General features: G+C 31.9%; 2 protein-coding genes across 2 annotated transcripts; both read right to left on the reverse strand.

Moving 5' to 3' along the window:
• Positions 1–1923: 1923 nt before the first annotated feature.
• On the reverse strand, positions 1924–4139 carry LOC11407280 (transcription factor bHLH19). The gene is made up of 5 exons (XM_003608544.4): positions 4038–4139; positions 3828–3896; positions 3154–3663; positions 2618–2980; positions 1924–2500 (listed from the first exon to the last, which is right to left on the reverse strand). The coding sequence occupies exons 2-5, from the start codon at positions 3864–3866 to the stop codon at positions 2426–2428; spliced, it is 987 nt and encodes a 328-aa protein (XP_003608592.1). The 5' UTR covers positions 3867–3896; positions 4038–4139; the 3' UTR covers positions 1924–2425.
• Positions 4140–7653: 3514 nt separating this feature from the next.
• On the reverse strand, positions 7654–9883 carry LOC11405744 (transcription factor bHLH18). The gene is made up of 5 exons (XM_024783121.2): positions 9836–9883; positions 9658–9746; positions 9137–9556; positions 8654–9043; positions 7654–8210 (listed from the first exon to the last, which is right to left on the reverse strand). Exons 2-5 carry the CDS (start codon positions 9700–9702, stop codon positions 8136–8138), a joined length of 930 nt encoding a protein of 309 aa, XP_024638889.1. The 5' UTR covers positions 9703–9746; positions 9836–9883; the 3' UTR covers positions 7654–8135.
• Positions 9884–13846: the final 3963 nt, after the last annotated feature.

Consider the following 13846-nt stretch of genomic DNA (forward strand, 5'->3'; position numbering starts at 1 on the left):
TCTAAATATTTACAATTTAACGATTATTTTATAAAATAAAGAGTTATTTATAAATATTTATATTTTATAAGACATCGTTTTATAAGAATAAACATCGTTTCATTGTTTATAAGAATCATATTAAATTTTTAACATTTTCTCATAAAAAATAATAAATATTCTTTGTTATATAACAAAAATTCAAAAAATGTAAATTTTATTTCGTCGACACTTTCGGTAACTAAGATCTAATTATTGTAATTATTAATGATAGAAAACGATTCTTTTTCTTCAAAAAAACAACTCGTTTCAATATGAATTTAATGATTTGGTGTACCGGTACACTCAAATTTTTGAGTGTACCATAGAATTTGCCATATATATATACACACACATCAAAATTACAAAAACAAACATAAATGTGTCTTCTAATGTGTATTTAGTTTGTAAATTTGTCTTCAAATGTGTATTTAGTTAGTAAATTTGGCCCTCAAATATGTTTTCTCCAACAGATTTGGTCAATAAAATTACTAATAAAAGATATTTTGAGGATGTGTTTGCAACTTTGAGGATGTGTTTGCAACAAATACTTCATGCATTTAACACCCAAATAATTATTTACTACCTTTTCATAACTCTACTACATGTGCTAATAATTGAAAGAGATATATGGTGCCCCAACTATTCAAAGTTTACGCGTCTGCCCCTGCAATCTGGTATCAACTCAAAAACCTGAGGATCAACCGTAAATGTAGCCTCCCTTGATAACTTTGGAGCACAACATTGGTGTGCCTCCTTGAAAACTCTACCAACGAGAGTTCAGACATAAATCATGCACTAAAGCAATACAAATCTCTAAATATGTAACCAAAATAAGTAAAATCCACAACCAGCTTATTAAAAAAATTGACAACATCTTTAACGTCAAACTCAAAAGAATCTCAATTCGGCTTCCTGCTTGATCTAATTCAAATTCGGTTTCTAAAAAAAATGACAACAACTTTAACATCTAACTCAAATTTGATCTACGTCAGGAAGAGAGTGAGATATCTCTAATTCACTATCAAAGAGTTTGTTACAAAAAGATACAAGGGTAACAAGAACTTAGCCTTCAAGAATAAATCCTAACTTCTACCTTTTTCCTTAATCTCTTTCCATGGCCAAGAGACTCAAAGATTTATTTCCCAAGGTGCTTTACGGTGTTTTTCAACCCCAGAATTTCCTTAAAACTGCAACCCTAGAATTCCCACTTTTTCCACCTCTTGTTAGAACTGAAAATCAACTCCTTCTATATATAGGCATCGCCTAGCTTGTCTTGCACCTCAAGAAATAACCTTGAGGACTACAAGACTTGTCAAGCTAGTAGGTAAACAAGTGAAGCAACTGCTTTGCTTGTGTTACACTTCAAGAAATAGCCTTGCAATGCATGTGCCTTTCCAAGCAAGAAAATTGCCTTATATTTATATTTTCTCGAGAACAAAGTAGCGTCTTCAACTTTCTTGAGAAACAAAAAAAAATCCCAAAAAAAAATTGAGTTACACACAACAACTATTTTCTGAAATTATGGGATATAATTGAGCCACTAAATCTCAAACATTTAGATGATGTTGATGAGGTTGTCCACCAAATTAATACTAATAATAATCTCATGATCGAATGACCATATCTAGAGTTAGGATTAGGATTAGGAGGTCCCCTATATTAAATTGCAATAGGTATATAATAATCTCATGATCCAATGACAATTTAATCACCAAATTCAGTCAACTTATCCTAAAAAAAAATTATTTATTGTTAAAATACAGCATATCTGATCGTTTATGATTATGTAGAAGCTACTTAATAATTTATATACTATTTATCTACAAAAGTATTAGAAGCACAGAGTTGATCTCATTCATTGTGACGAATTAATTAAACGTGAATCATAAGTAGTTGAAGATATGCATCCACACGAGAATCCAATACTATATTTGGTAGAACAAGTTGTCATTTAGTCACAATCAATAATCATAAGTTTTATATAGAACGAATCCATCACAAAACGACAAAAGAAACATTATAAAAATAAATACAATCAACATTGTTATTCAATCTCCACAACGTGAAAGAGGGACGAAACAGATCTATCTGAATAGTCAAATTGTCTAAAAAAAATCCCTCTTATGTGAAGAGAAAAAGAAAAAAAAAAGAGATGCAGAGTTCTAAAAAATGCCATTGTGCAAAAAACAAGAAAACACCTTGGCATTATCATATGTTGAACTCTGCACTCAAATATATACCTCAATAATCCAAATGATGGACCAAAAAAAAAAAAAAAAAAAGAAATCTCTGATATTAAAACTAAAAGCCATAATAAAACTTAGGTCATTACTATAGACTATAGTCATGACTCATTAGCATGCACATCAACAAATGTTGATGCCTTGAAACTGGTTGTTTTGGATCAAATAAGCTGCCTCAAAACCTGATTTATGCTTCTTACAAGATCCTTTATTGTCAAGCAATATTCTTTGTTCATCTGCAAGAAAAAATTAAATTAGCCACGAAAATTAGAGAAGAAAGAAAGAACCATCGCTAATTTTGCCACGATAAAATATAATTAAACTCATGTCTTTGAAATTTGAATAAATTTTACCTGAGCAACAATGGTTATATCAACATAGTTATTTCCAAATGGTAAAATAGAACTACTTTGAACTGTGAGATGATGCTTTTCCAATAAGTTGAGTATTGCGGCCGCAGATCGGCCGCAATGTTTATCACCATGGATTCTGATGAGCATGTCTTTTCCAGAAACTCTTGCTTCGATTTTCGGGAGTGATTGGTCGGAGTTTTCGTCGCAAGAGGAGCTATCATTATTGTCGAAGAGGATTGATCTCTTCACAAAAACTGCTGATTCGACTTTTTTATCGGCTACTTGTTCCTCTAAAGTCTTTACTCTTTCCTGTAGTTGCTTCATATGTTTTATAGCATCTTCTAAAATAGTTGCCTTGTCCATCTGCATGCAAAGTGAACTTTGGTTAATATTACTTGATAGGGGATATCATGGTTTTGAATTGCGGTATGCATTAACCTAATTTGTATGTAATTTTCTCAATATATTAAAGATCGCAACGTAATTACAGATTCATGTGCATAATATTTATACAATATATGTTATATATATAGTACCTTTTTGAGTCCAGGAAGAATAGAGGAAAGTGCAATGAATCTCTGGCTAAGCTTTTCCCTTCGTTTTCTTTCGGCGATAACATGATCTCGAGCCTGCATAGGGTTTCTATTTACAGCAGAAACCTTGTTCTCTCGTTTATAATAATCACCTTGAGAAATCACACTTCCAAAATTCAAGTTTTCACCATACCCGATCTCGGTTTTAGGCTTCTTAACCTTTGAATCATTATTCGAGTAATCAAATGAAATGATTTTGGGAGAAGCCTTGAGTAGTTTAGTTGGTGGTGTTGCTGAGGCAACAGATTGATCTGGACTTTGAGTAGGGAAAGAACTGTTCTGTGTGCTTTCGGAATGGATTCGCTTGTTGTTGATGTTGGTATGAGAGGAATAAGTACTCTCTTGTGGGGATTCTGAGAAAGACTTGAAGTATGCCATATCATCAAACTGGAATGCATATGAATCCATTTGGTATTCATGATCACTAAACAAAGTAGTGTCCTCCATTAATCCCTGTTAATTCAAAGAAAAAGAGTAAGGTAAAAGAATTTAGAATTTTTCTATGGATATTTTTGTAGTTAGTTTTAACTTGTTTTAAGTTGTGTTTGTATGATATTTTCGTAGTGATTCTGTTTATCTCGCTGCCAATCCAAACATACACTATGTTGTGTACTTACAAATTCAGGCATGTAGTTGGTGGATGAAATTTGAATCATCTTTCCGATTGAATTCTTTGTATGCACAAACTGAAAATTAAGAAGTACAAACAATTAGGCCAATTAATCAAAACTCTTTTGATTTCCAAAAATTGGGAAAAAAGATTAAGCCTATAACTTATGAAATGTATAGTCTAAAGTCTAAACTATAAGATGTATGAGAAGGGTTACCTTGGTTGAAGATAGATGAAGAAAGAGAAGAGATGAAGTGTTGATGTTTGTTTGTGAAGAAAATATTTGCAACCTGTTTTTATAGAGAGAGGGCAAGTAGAATAACACGTTTAATACCCGGTTGTGTATATTAAGCACGTGTGAATATGATTTCCCATTTTCTAGGGTATGTTTTGAATGTGACGGCTTCCGTCTTCATTAACACCGTTTGGTCAAATTGTGACTACATTCTTTCAAGTCTCAACTACTTATTTCATGATCAGGTGAATGGTGTTTTACAACTCAATAAATGACCACAAGAGGCTTCGTGGAAATTAGTAACCCGGGAAAAAAGATGTGTGAAACTTTATACATACTCCATCCATTTTTCTTTACTTTTTTTTTTTTAATTTAAAAAACTTATGTGATTTAGATCTTAGAAGCTTAATAGGGCAATAAATAGTTATTAAGTAAATATTTATATGTATTTAAATGAACGAAATTGTCACATAGACAACGATATTTGAATCAATTCCCTCAACAACAAAAAACGAGATTTTAATCGATGTTTTCACTTCTGTAAAAAAAAAAAAAAAATGTTCTTACAAGATATGGATGGACATAGCCACTTATCCATTAGACAATCCTTACATGGACGGTAGGATTGGAACAAGAATTATGCTCTTCTTCCAACACGTTTTGCTCATTTTCAACCAAACTTTTAAAAATGTGTGTGAGTTAACTCACACATGAGTTAATCTCTGCGTGATTTAACTCAGGCATGAATTAACACTTGTGAGAGTTAACTCACGCAAAAATTAAAACATGTGTGAGTTAACTCACACAGAAATTAACACCTACATGAGTTAACTTACGCGAGGGCATTTTCAAAAGTTTGGTTGGGGATGAGCAGAACATGTTGGAAGAAGAGCAGAATACTTGGAACAATGTGTTGATCTTTATTGATTGGACTAATCTTAGTTGGTTACACCCTCCATTTCTAATTGAGTCATTTTAGGTTTTTTCATTTATATAGATTTTTTTGATGGTGGTCAAGGTTTGAACCTCAGACTTTGCAAATATTGTGCATTGTCCCTATCACTTGAGATAAACTCACAATAAATTTTTTAATATAGATAAACTAGTAAATACTTGAATATTTTTTCCTAGATTATCCTTATAATATATCGGAATATTTTGAAAAAAAAAATGGAATATTAAAAATTATTATTAGTGTAGTTCTAGTGAAAAAATATATTTGAATAGGGAAATTGCATAATATATGCAGGATCGGGAGTTCGAACCCCAGACACTCCATCGATTCATCTTAAGAGGTGAATTTCTAACCAGAAAAAAAAAAATTATTAATGATGCCTTGAGAGTTATACATTATGATTTGTTAAAGAAAATTAATTATGTATTGGAAAAAAAATAAAATGATACTCAATATTATTATTCTTCTAAAGTGACACTCGGTATGAAATGAAAAAGGGTAGTTGAAAAGTTGACGTAAGTAGACTTAATTTTTAACCACATATATTAACTTTTCAACTACCTCTTTTGCTTTATTAAAAAATACCATCATATTTGCTTATATTTCATTCCGGAGGGAGTATCCTTTTAATGTAATATTCCATGCAAATAATCTATATAATATGAAATTTCAATCTAACAATGAATTTTAAAAAGTGAAATGCTAACAAGTGTCTCTCGACATTCTTTAAGACTCTAAAATGGTAAATTTTTTATAGAAATTTGTGTATTTAATGTATTGAAAATTGGAGTATTTAACATTTTATTAAATAATTTTTTAATTTAGAATCCTTAAAAAATTTCCCTGAGGCACTCTTTAAATTTTTATCCAGAAAAAAAAGTTATCGAGCGGTTTATTGTCATTTTTTATGATGTGGTTTTATTAATTTACGACGTGGAATGCTTATTAGACTACATTGAATATCTATGTCAACAAAAATATGTATAATTAAGTGTTGTCATGTTATAAATGAATATAAAACCTAAAAAAACAAAAAAGAAAAACCAGAAATCAGACGAGAGACCAATATTTTGAAGAAAAAAAATTAAATAGAGGAAAAAAAACCAATTTCTAAAGTTAGAAAACCAAAACTTCATTTTTTTTTATAAATAAAAACATAGCAGAACAAGAAATACATTTAAGCCAAATAAAAAATACCGAGTTTGAAATCTAGACATTCTAATTTTAATCACCTATCACATATGTGTTGATTGTGTTAATGTGTCAAATTACAACGAGAGACAAATCTTTTTTAAGAGTGTTTGTTAGCAAGATCCATTAAAAACAATATATATATATATATATATATATATATATATATATATATATAATTTATAAATTAAATCATTGAATAAACTGAAATAAAAATCAATAAAATTTAGTTTATTTTGGCTAAAATGCTAACATCTATTAATTCTTATTGATTTATATTCAAAATAAAAAATTAATTCTGATTTATATTTTCCTCCATCCGTCTCATATTAGGTGTTATCTTTTCTATTTTTTTTTCTCAAACCATTTGACTATTTTATATTACAAATACAACATTTATTATTTTTTTTCTCTAGCATACATTTATTTATTGCATTTCAATCATCTATAATTACTCCACTAAATATAATTAAAGCTTAATCGTATATTTGGTTCCTTTAATTTACAGGTTTCATTATGGTCCCATAATTAATAAAAGTTACGTTTTGGTCCCTCAAATCCATCTCCGTCTGCCATTTTGGTCAATGTTTGTTAGTTTTAACTCAAAATGTCTAAGGTGGACCAATATTGTAATAGCATTTCCAATAGGGGTCCTTACTTAACAAGGACCACTCTCCATTAAGGACCCTCCATTGGAGAAAGAAAAAATGAGTCCCCTTAAAGAACAAACAACTATATAAGGACTCTCTCTCATGAGTAACTAACGGGTCCCACGTTTAAAAAAGTAATAAAATGTGTACTGCTTGACCCCACTTGCATAAAGGAGTAATAAAATGTGTACTACTTGGTCCCACTTGTAAAAAGGAGTAATAGGTAAATCATTTTTGTTTAATGATGTAAAGATAGTGGGCCATATTTAAGTATTTTTCGTTGGAGTCCTTATTAGTGTATCATTGAGTCCTTAATAAATACTTTTATTAAAAAATTATAAATTAGTGATGTGTCACGTGGGGTCCATTTAAAGAGTCCTTGTTCGGAACTACCATTGTGGATGCTCTAAGTGGTCCACCGTATACCTTATAGATTTATTTAATTTTAGCTCTTTGATCATTTTAAAACAAAATAGACCCTTAGATCATGCAAGACCATTCAATCTTATAATGAACCACTCACACATGATTTTTCTTTCTTTTTCTTCACCTTCTTCCTTCTATTTCTTCTTGATCCGCATCACCTTCATACACATTCAAACCCAGAAAAATAAGAGTGTTTTAAGCCTATAATTAATAAGAGTATTTTAGTAAAATTAACATTATTAATTATTTCTTTAGTAACCATGTAAAACTCAAATGAACACCTAATGTGAGACGGATGGAGTATTATCTAATTTTTGATTGTATAGCCTTGTGCAATTAGTCACATTAGAGTATTCAAAAAGGAGAAACTCATTTTTGGGTGTACTTAAATAAGTCTCCCGGGTACAAATATCTTGTTAATAATTTTTAATAGTAGTATCTAATAAACACTCGATTTTTATGCAACTCAACACTTCACACGAATTTCTTAAACATTCATTAATCATCTATCACTAACTTTATACAATTACATTTTAATATTTTAATCTATAAAAAGAGTGAAACTCACATAGAAATGATACTTATTTGAGACGCTCTTATGTTTACGTATCCATCTTCTTTTCTTCACAATGAAAATATCTATTAGATATCGATATTAATGGAGTTAGGATCTTCCATCGTGGATGGTCTTACTACATCCATATTGTGTAATAAAGTATGCGGCTATTAATGTGCATCGATCGGCTCCTCCTCAAGGTATGAACTGGTCCAACCAAGTTCACTGCGTGTACATGATTTCCTCTTCCCACGTCGCAACTTATCACTGAATTCATAATCTCATCTTACACACACAACAATCTAATTCAATTGCACTAGTCCAACTCTCAGTTTTTTTGCCAGTTGCTGGATGCTCATGTTCAATTCATTCTCCATCTGCCAAACACCATAAAGACAATTACGTCAATTCTGAGTCCATAGTGATCGAACTATTGACCCTATACCATTATGTGAGACTAATAACACTAAGTAATATCACATTGAACTTTCAGCAACCAAGCCAATTTGACACTACATTTTTAATTTCCATCACTAAATTTTTCTATTCGTAGTCAACACATCAATGAACGGTCCATCAAGATAGGACGGTTAAAAAATACTTATATTTTAATTTTGCAAAATCCAAAAATAGAGTTAAAATTTAAATCGTTGAATCTCAATCAAAACAACCACAAATATGCGAACATCGTGAATTGATGCAATCCAACTGAAGGGAATCGATATCCCTCTCCTGCTAAAACACATTTTATGACATTTTTATTTATCGAAAGTAGTATCATAATCATAATTCATAGCATACTACTAAATCAAAATTGTACCTGGGCAATGATGGTTATGGCCAGAGCAGAGGAACCAAATGAAAAGGAACTAGCATTGATAACCAAGAGATGAAGTTTCTCTATTTCTCTATATACATTCACCATCACTGCCTTATCTTTCTCACAGAGGATTCGGATCAGCACATTCTTCCCCGACAAGCTAGCTTCAACTTCAGGCAGTGACAGATTTGTTTTTGATGTTTCATCAGAGTTTCCATTACATGAATTTGACGAAGTGTCCGAAACATCTTCATCTGAAGACAGTTCAGACAGTTTCTTCACAACCACAACTGGTTCTACACTTTTACTTTGCTCCTCCAACATTTTCACTTGCTCCTTAAGCTCCTTCACATACTTTATGGCATCACCCAACACTGAGGCCTTGTCCATCTACAAATATATGAATGAATATAAATTAAATCTTAAAAAAAAAAAAAAAAAAAAAAACTTAATAATCAAATGTGTATAAATTGAAAAATGAACCTTTTTGAGGTTTGGAATAAGGGCTGAAAGAGCTATGAATAGTTGGCTAATCTTTTCCCTCCTTATTCTCTCAGCAATTATATGATCTGGTGTGTGATGAGTTGTTGTAGATTTAGAAAATGAACCGTTCTTCTTGTTGCTCTCATTATTCTTTACACGTCGTGGACCATTCTTTGAGTTCACAACTTTGGTTTTTGGCTTCAAGGCTGGTTCAACTTTTCTTGGTGGTGGATTCTCGTTTTCAAACGAAAAAACATATGAAGCTGTTTTTTGTGAGAGATGTTCTGTTTTCATATAGCTTGAACTACAAGTAGTAGTAGTTTTGAGTAATTTTGAAGGCCTCTCTAAGTTACTCTCTAAACTACCAACAATTTCTGCATTTATGCTTGATTGGTTGATGAAACTGTAATCATTTGGTTCCTGGAAAAATATAAGGAAAGTTGAACAAAGGAGTTTGCTAATTCACAAAAACTATATATGTTAATTTGAAGACAATTTTATTTTGTGTAATATGATATTACCATATCACACAACCAATTAGTCCACGATTCCTCCATAGAACTCATATGCTTATGCTTGTTATTTGCAAGCAAGCCAAGAATCAATGATGCTGAAAGAAATGAAAAATTGGTCATATGATTTGATATTAAGAAAATACTATGCAATTGATACATTCTAAGTGAAAATGAAATTTATTACCTCCCCTGGCTCTAGCTGAATAGCACAATCTAGTCTTGAAAAGATTAAGTTATTTCGTTTGCCTGTATATAAATATAAATAAACAGCACCAACATTAGGAAGTAATGAAATGGCAACTTTTTTCGGCATATTTTTGGATGTGTGGACAGATGGATTCGGAAATGAGTGAGGGATCATACTATCACGTCACGTGTTACTCAATTTGGTATTTGAGAGAGTTTGCTATCATAACAATTTTAACTTTAGTTATATTATGGTATAGTGAGTAACAGGGTAGTTCGATATTAAAAAATATGTCGTGGCATTATCTTGAACTTGAAGGATAGTCTCATATCATATTAGACTCAAAGGATCTAAACCGTAAGATTCTATTTATGATACAATTGTATGCAAAAATCTATCATTCTTTAATACACAAAAAAATGATTGTTTGATTCAAATATATGAGTATCTAATACGATTACATACCCAATACTAATATTATGTATTTTTTTAAGCCCTCAATACTATAATTTGTCATTGCTTACAAAATTTAGGATGTGATATAATAACCAAATATATAGTTTCCGTGAGCATAGCTCAGTTAATAAAGACATTGTAATATGTAAAAATGGAATATCAATATCCTCTTGAGAGCTGTAACCGCCTGAGTAAAACAATGTATTTGGTGGAAGGACACTCCTTTTTATTAGGTTGTCAGTTGTTGGAAGACGATTACATAATAAACGTCCAACGAAGATGTTGACTTTTAAAGGAACCTTCTTGTGCCAAATAATAGTATTTTGATCATTGTTTAAAGGTTGATCCCTTGATGTCAAAAGGTTGTAAGCACTAGTAACATTGTACTTTGAAGAGGCACGAAGTTCTCATATCCATTTGTCATTCATATCAGTTTGCAAAACAATTGGTAGTAAAAGAACACAACATTCCCTCTCCAATTCTTCCACCCAAGCGAACAATGTCTCCTTCGCCATTTCCAAGCATCACCTCCCCCCAACCTAATAGAAACATGTATGCCACAGTTGCCAATTTGTTGTGGGAAAGATAAAAAGGACGACTAAATCTATCCTTCAATGTTCCTCCCTCCAATCAAAGATCCTACCAAAATAAAGTTTATAATCTATCCCCAACCTTCCATCATAAGTGATCAATAAACCAACTACCAACCCCTCTCCAACACTCCTCTGAATGCTAAGCAGATTACTCCACTCCACCATATTAAGTTAGTCTCCCCATCGCCTAAAGATTCACCCTCCACACATACCTCATTGCTATATTCTTTATATCTAATAATCCTCTATATTTTTTTCTTTCTATTGCAATGTTAATACCAACTAAGACTCTTATCTTCTATATTCTAAGCATGTTCTTTTATTTCATGACAAAGATTATAAATAAATAAAAAATTCATTGAGTCACGTATTTTTAGCTTTAGTTGGTGGATCTCGTTTGACTTGAATTCTAATGTAAACAGAAATCATAATTTTAATATTTAGTTTCTAAAATCCTCTTGTAACTACTACGATGTGTTGAATTTTCAACAATATGGAACTAAGAGACAGGTCATGTGTATTCCCATTGCAATTTAGGAGACAGGTCATAATTTTATTTTAAGAGAATCGACCTGGGATTTTCATCCGTGTAAAATCAATCATTCTCTGGAGTAGTTCTTCATTTTTTTTCTCTCTTGAGCATGCCACGTGAGAGCACGTGATTCGTATTTTTATTTAGGGTTAATGGTGTTTTACCCCCTGTAATATAGGTTATTTTTTGTTTTCCTCCCTGTAAATTTTTTTTTTTGATTTAACCCCCTGTAAATTTTTATTTTTTTTGGAATACCCCCTAATAGGTTATAAAAAAACGACTTTATTTTTTTATTTGCAAAATTTTTTCATTTTTTTATGACCTATTAGGGGGATATTCCAAAATTTTTTTTTTTTACAGGGGGATAAATAAAAAGATTATTTTACAGGGGAAAACAAAAAATGACCTATATTACAGAGGTTAAACCTCATTAACCCTTCTATTTATGATTCAACAACGTACTACTTCTTCCTAAAAAAAACGCACTACTTACGAAAGATTGTGGAATCTAACTTACGAAAGAAAGATTATTGAATCTATCTGAAACCAATTTAGCTATTGGAGTCGCTCTTAATTATAGACATAATGTAAAAAAATTTAGCATCGTGGATACAATAGTGATCTAACTTGATCAGGAGGGCGACGTCATGTGCAGTGAGCTTACAGTGAATCTGTAGCCAAGACGACGAGATCATCATTAAGACTTTCTCCTCTTGAAGTTACTTATGTCATAAAAACAATAAGTGGTTGGGAGCAACTGTTTCAGAATGGGTCTTAGCCCACATTCTTGGTCCAATACATGATGACCTTTTAATTCACGAATTCTGCTCATTACCTAAACAGTATCGCTCATTCCCAAAGTAAAAGTCGAAAATGCCCCTACGCATGTTAACTTGTGTAGCTTGAGTTAACATGCGTTAGTAATAAGGAGAATGTGACTTAAGTCACGCAGTATAGTTAAGTCACGCGACGTTACTTAAGTCAGTTTTCAGCAACACAGCAGCACAGTTCCCCCATTTCCCAACTTTTCCAAAAACGAAAATTTCGCCCCCAAATTCGAAATTCATTGTTCTTGTGCCATTCAAAGCCAAATTCGTCCACAATATCAAGTAAGTGATTATTCTCCTAATTCTTTGCATTATTTTGGTTGAAAATTTCGAATTTTTGTAGAAAATTAACATTTTTAGGTTTTTTAAAATTTGGCATGCATGTTAGTTTTGATGATTGTTAGTGACCAAATAACTTAGGAATTGTTGTTTAGATGTTGCTTACGGTACAATGTGGTAGTATAGGGTTTATAAAATGTTAGATTACATAGTTGTTTGAAAAATACACACTACGTGTTCGGTGAAATGTCTCAATGATATTTATTTTGTTTTTTGGATTGTTAATGATGTAATTAGTTAGAGTTATGTTAATGTTGATGATAGTTAATTTGACTGCAATGTGGTAGTTTATGAATTCAAATGACATTGTTGTTGATTATAGTGTTGTTGTTGTATTATTAAAGATGACACATGTGTTGTTGTCGAAATTATGTGCAAATGTATTAAAGATTTTTTGCTTTTTGTGTAGATATGTCTAAGCAGGAGAGGGATGACAGTTTTAGGGCTGGGAGGCGTGCCCCTACCGGTAGTGCATGGAAGGAGAAGCAAGCACTACACCCTCTGGCCAGTCGAGGTCGAGGGAGACTGGGGGCCACTAGTCTTGCTACTGTCAATGCTGCGGGGGGATCGACGTCACAGACGGGTGCATCCCAGATTGTGGACCCGCCACAGTACCAGCCTGAGCAGCATTATCAGGAGCAGACTGGATTTCTGCCGGGTTATTAGTATCATGAGAGATATGAGTATCAACAGGGGTATCAGCCTCAGTTTCACGAGGGGTATCAGCCTGAGCAGCAGTATGTAGAGCCTGCTCAGCAGCAGCAGTATGTCGAGCCTCCTCAGCAGCAGTAGGATGAGCAGCAGCATGCAGAGCCTGTTATGGAGGATGAGGACGGGGGCTTTCCAAGGGGCCTTACGAGTTGTCTCTTTTACCAGCCTTCGGTAAACACGTGGCATGCAAGCTTTGGAACGATAAAACAGTAAGTATAATTTAATTTATTTAATTTAATGATATTTTACTATTATGTGAAGTTTATTTTACGTAGAATATGTTATGTTTATTTAATTTAAGTATAACTACGTAGAATATGTCATGCTTATTTTACATATTTAAGTATAATTGATTTATTTTTAACGTAGAATATATATAGTTTATTATTATGTCAAGTTTATGTTACGTATAATATATATACTTTATTATTATGTCAAGTTTATTTTACGTAGAATATGTCATGTTTATTTTACGTATTTAAGTATATTTGTAGTATATTATTTCATGTTTATTTTACATTTTTAATTATTTTTTTTTGTATTTCAGTTG

This window comes from Medicago truncatula, chromosome 4 (assembly GCF_003473485.1).
Source record: "Medicago truncatula cultivar Jemalong A17 chromosome 4, MtrunA17r5.0-ANR, whole genome shotgun sequence".
Classification (NCBI taxonomy): domain Eukaryota; kingdom Viridiplantae; phylum Streptophyta; class Magnoliopsida; order Fabales; family Fabaceae; genus Medicago; species Medicago truncatula.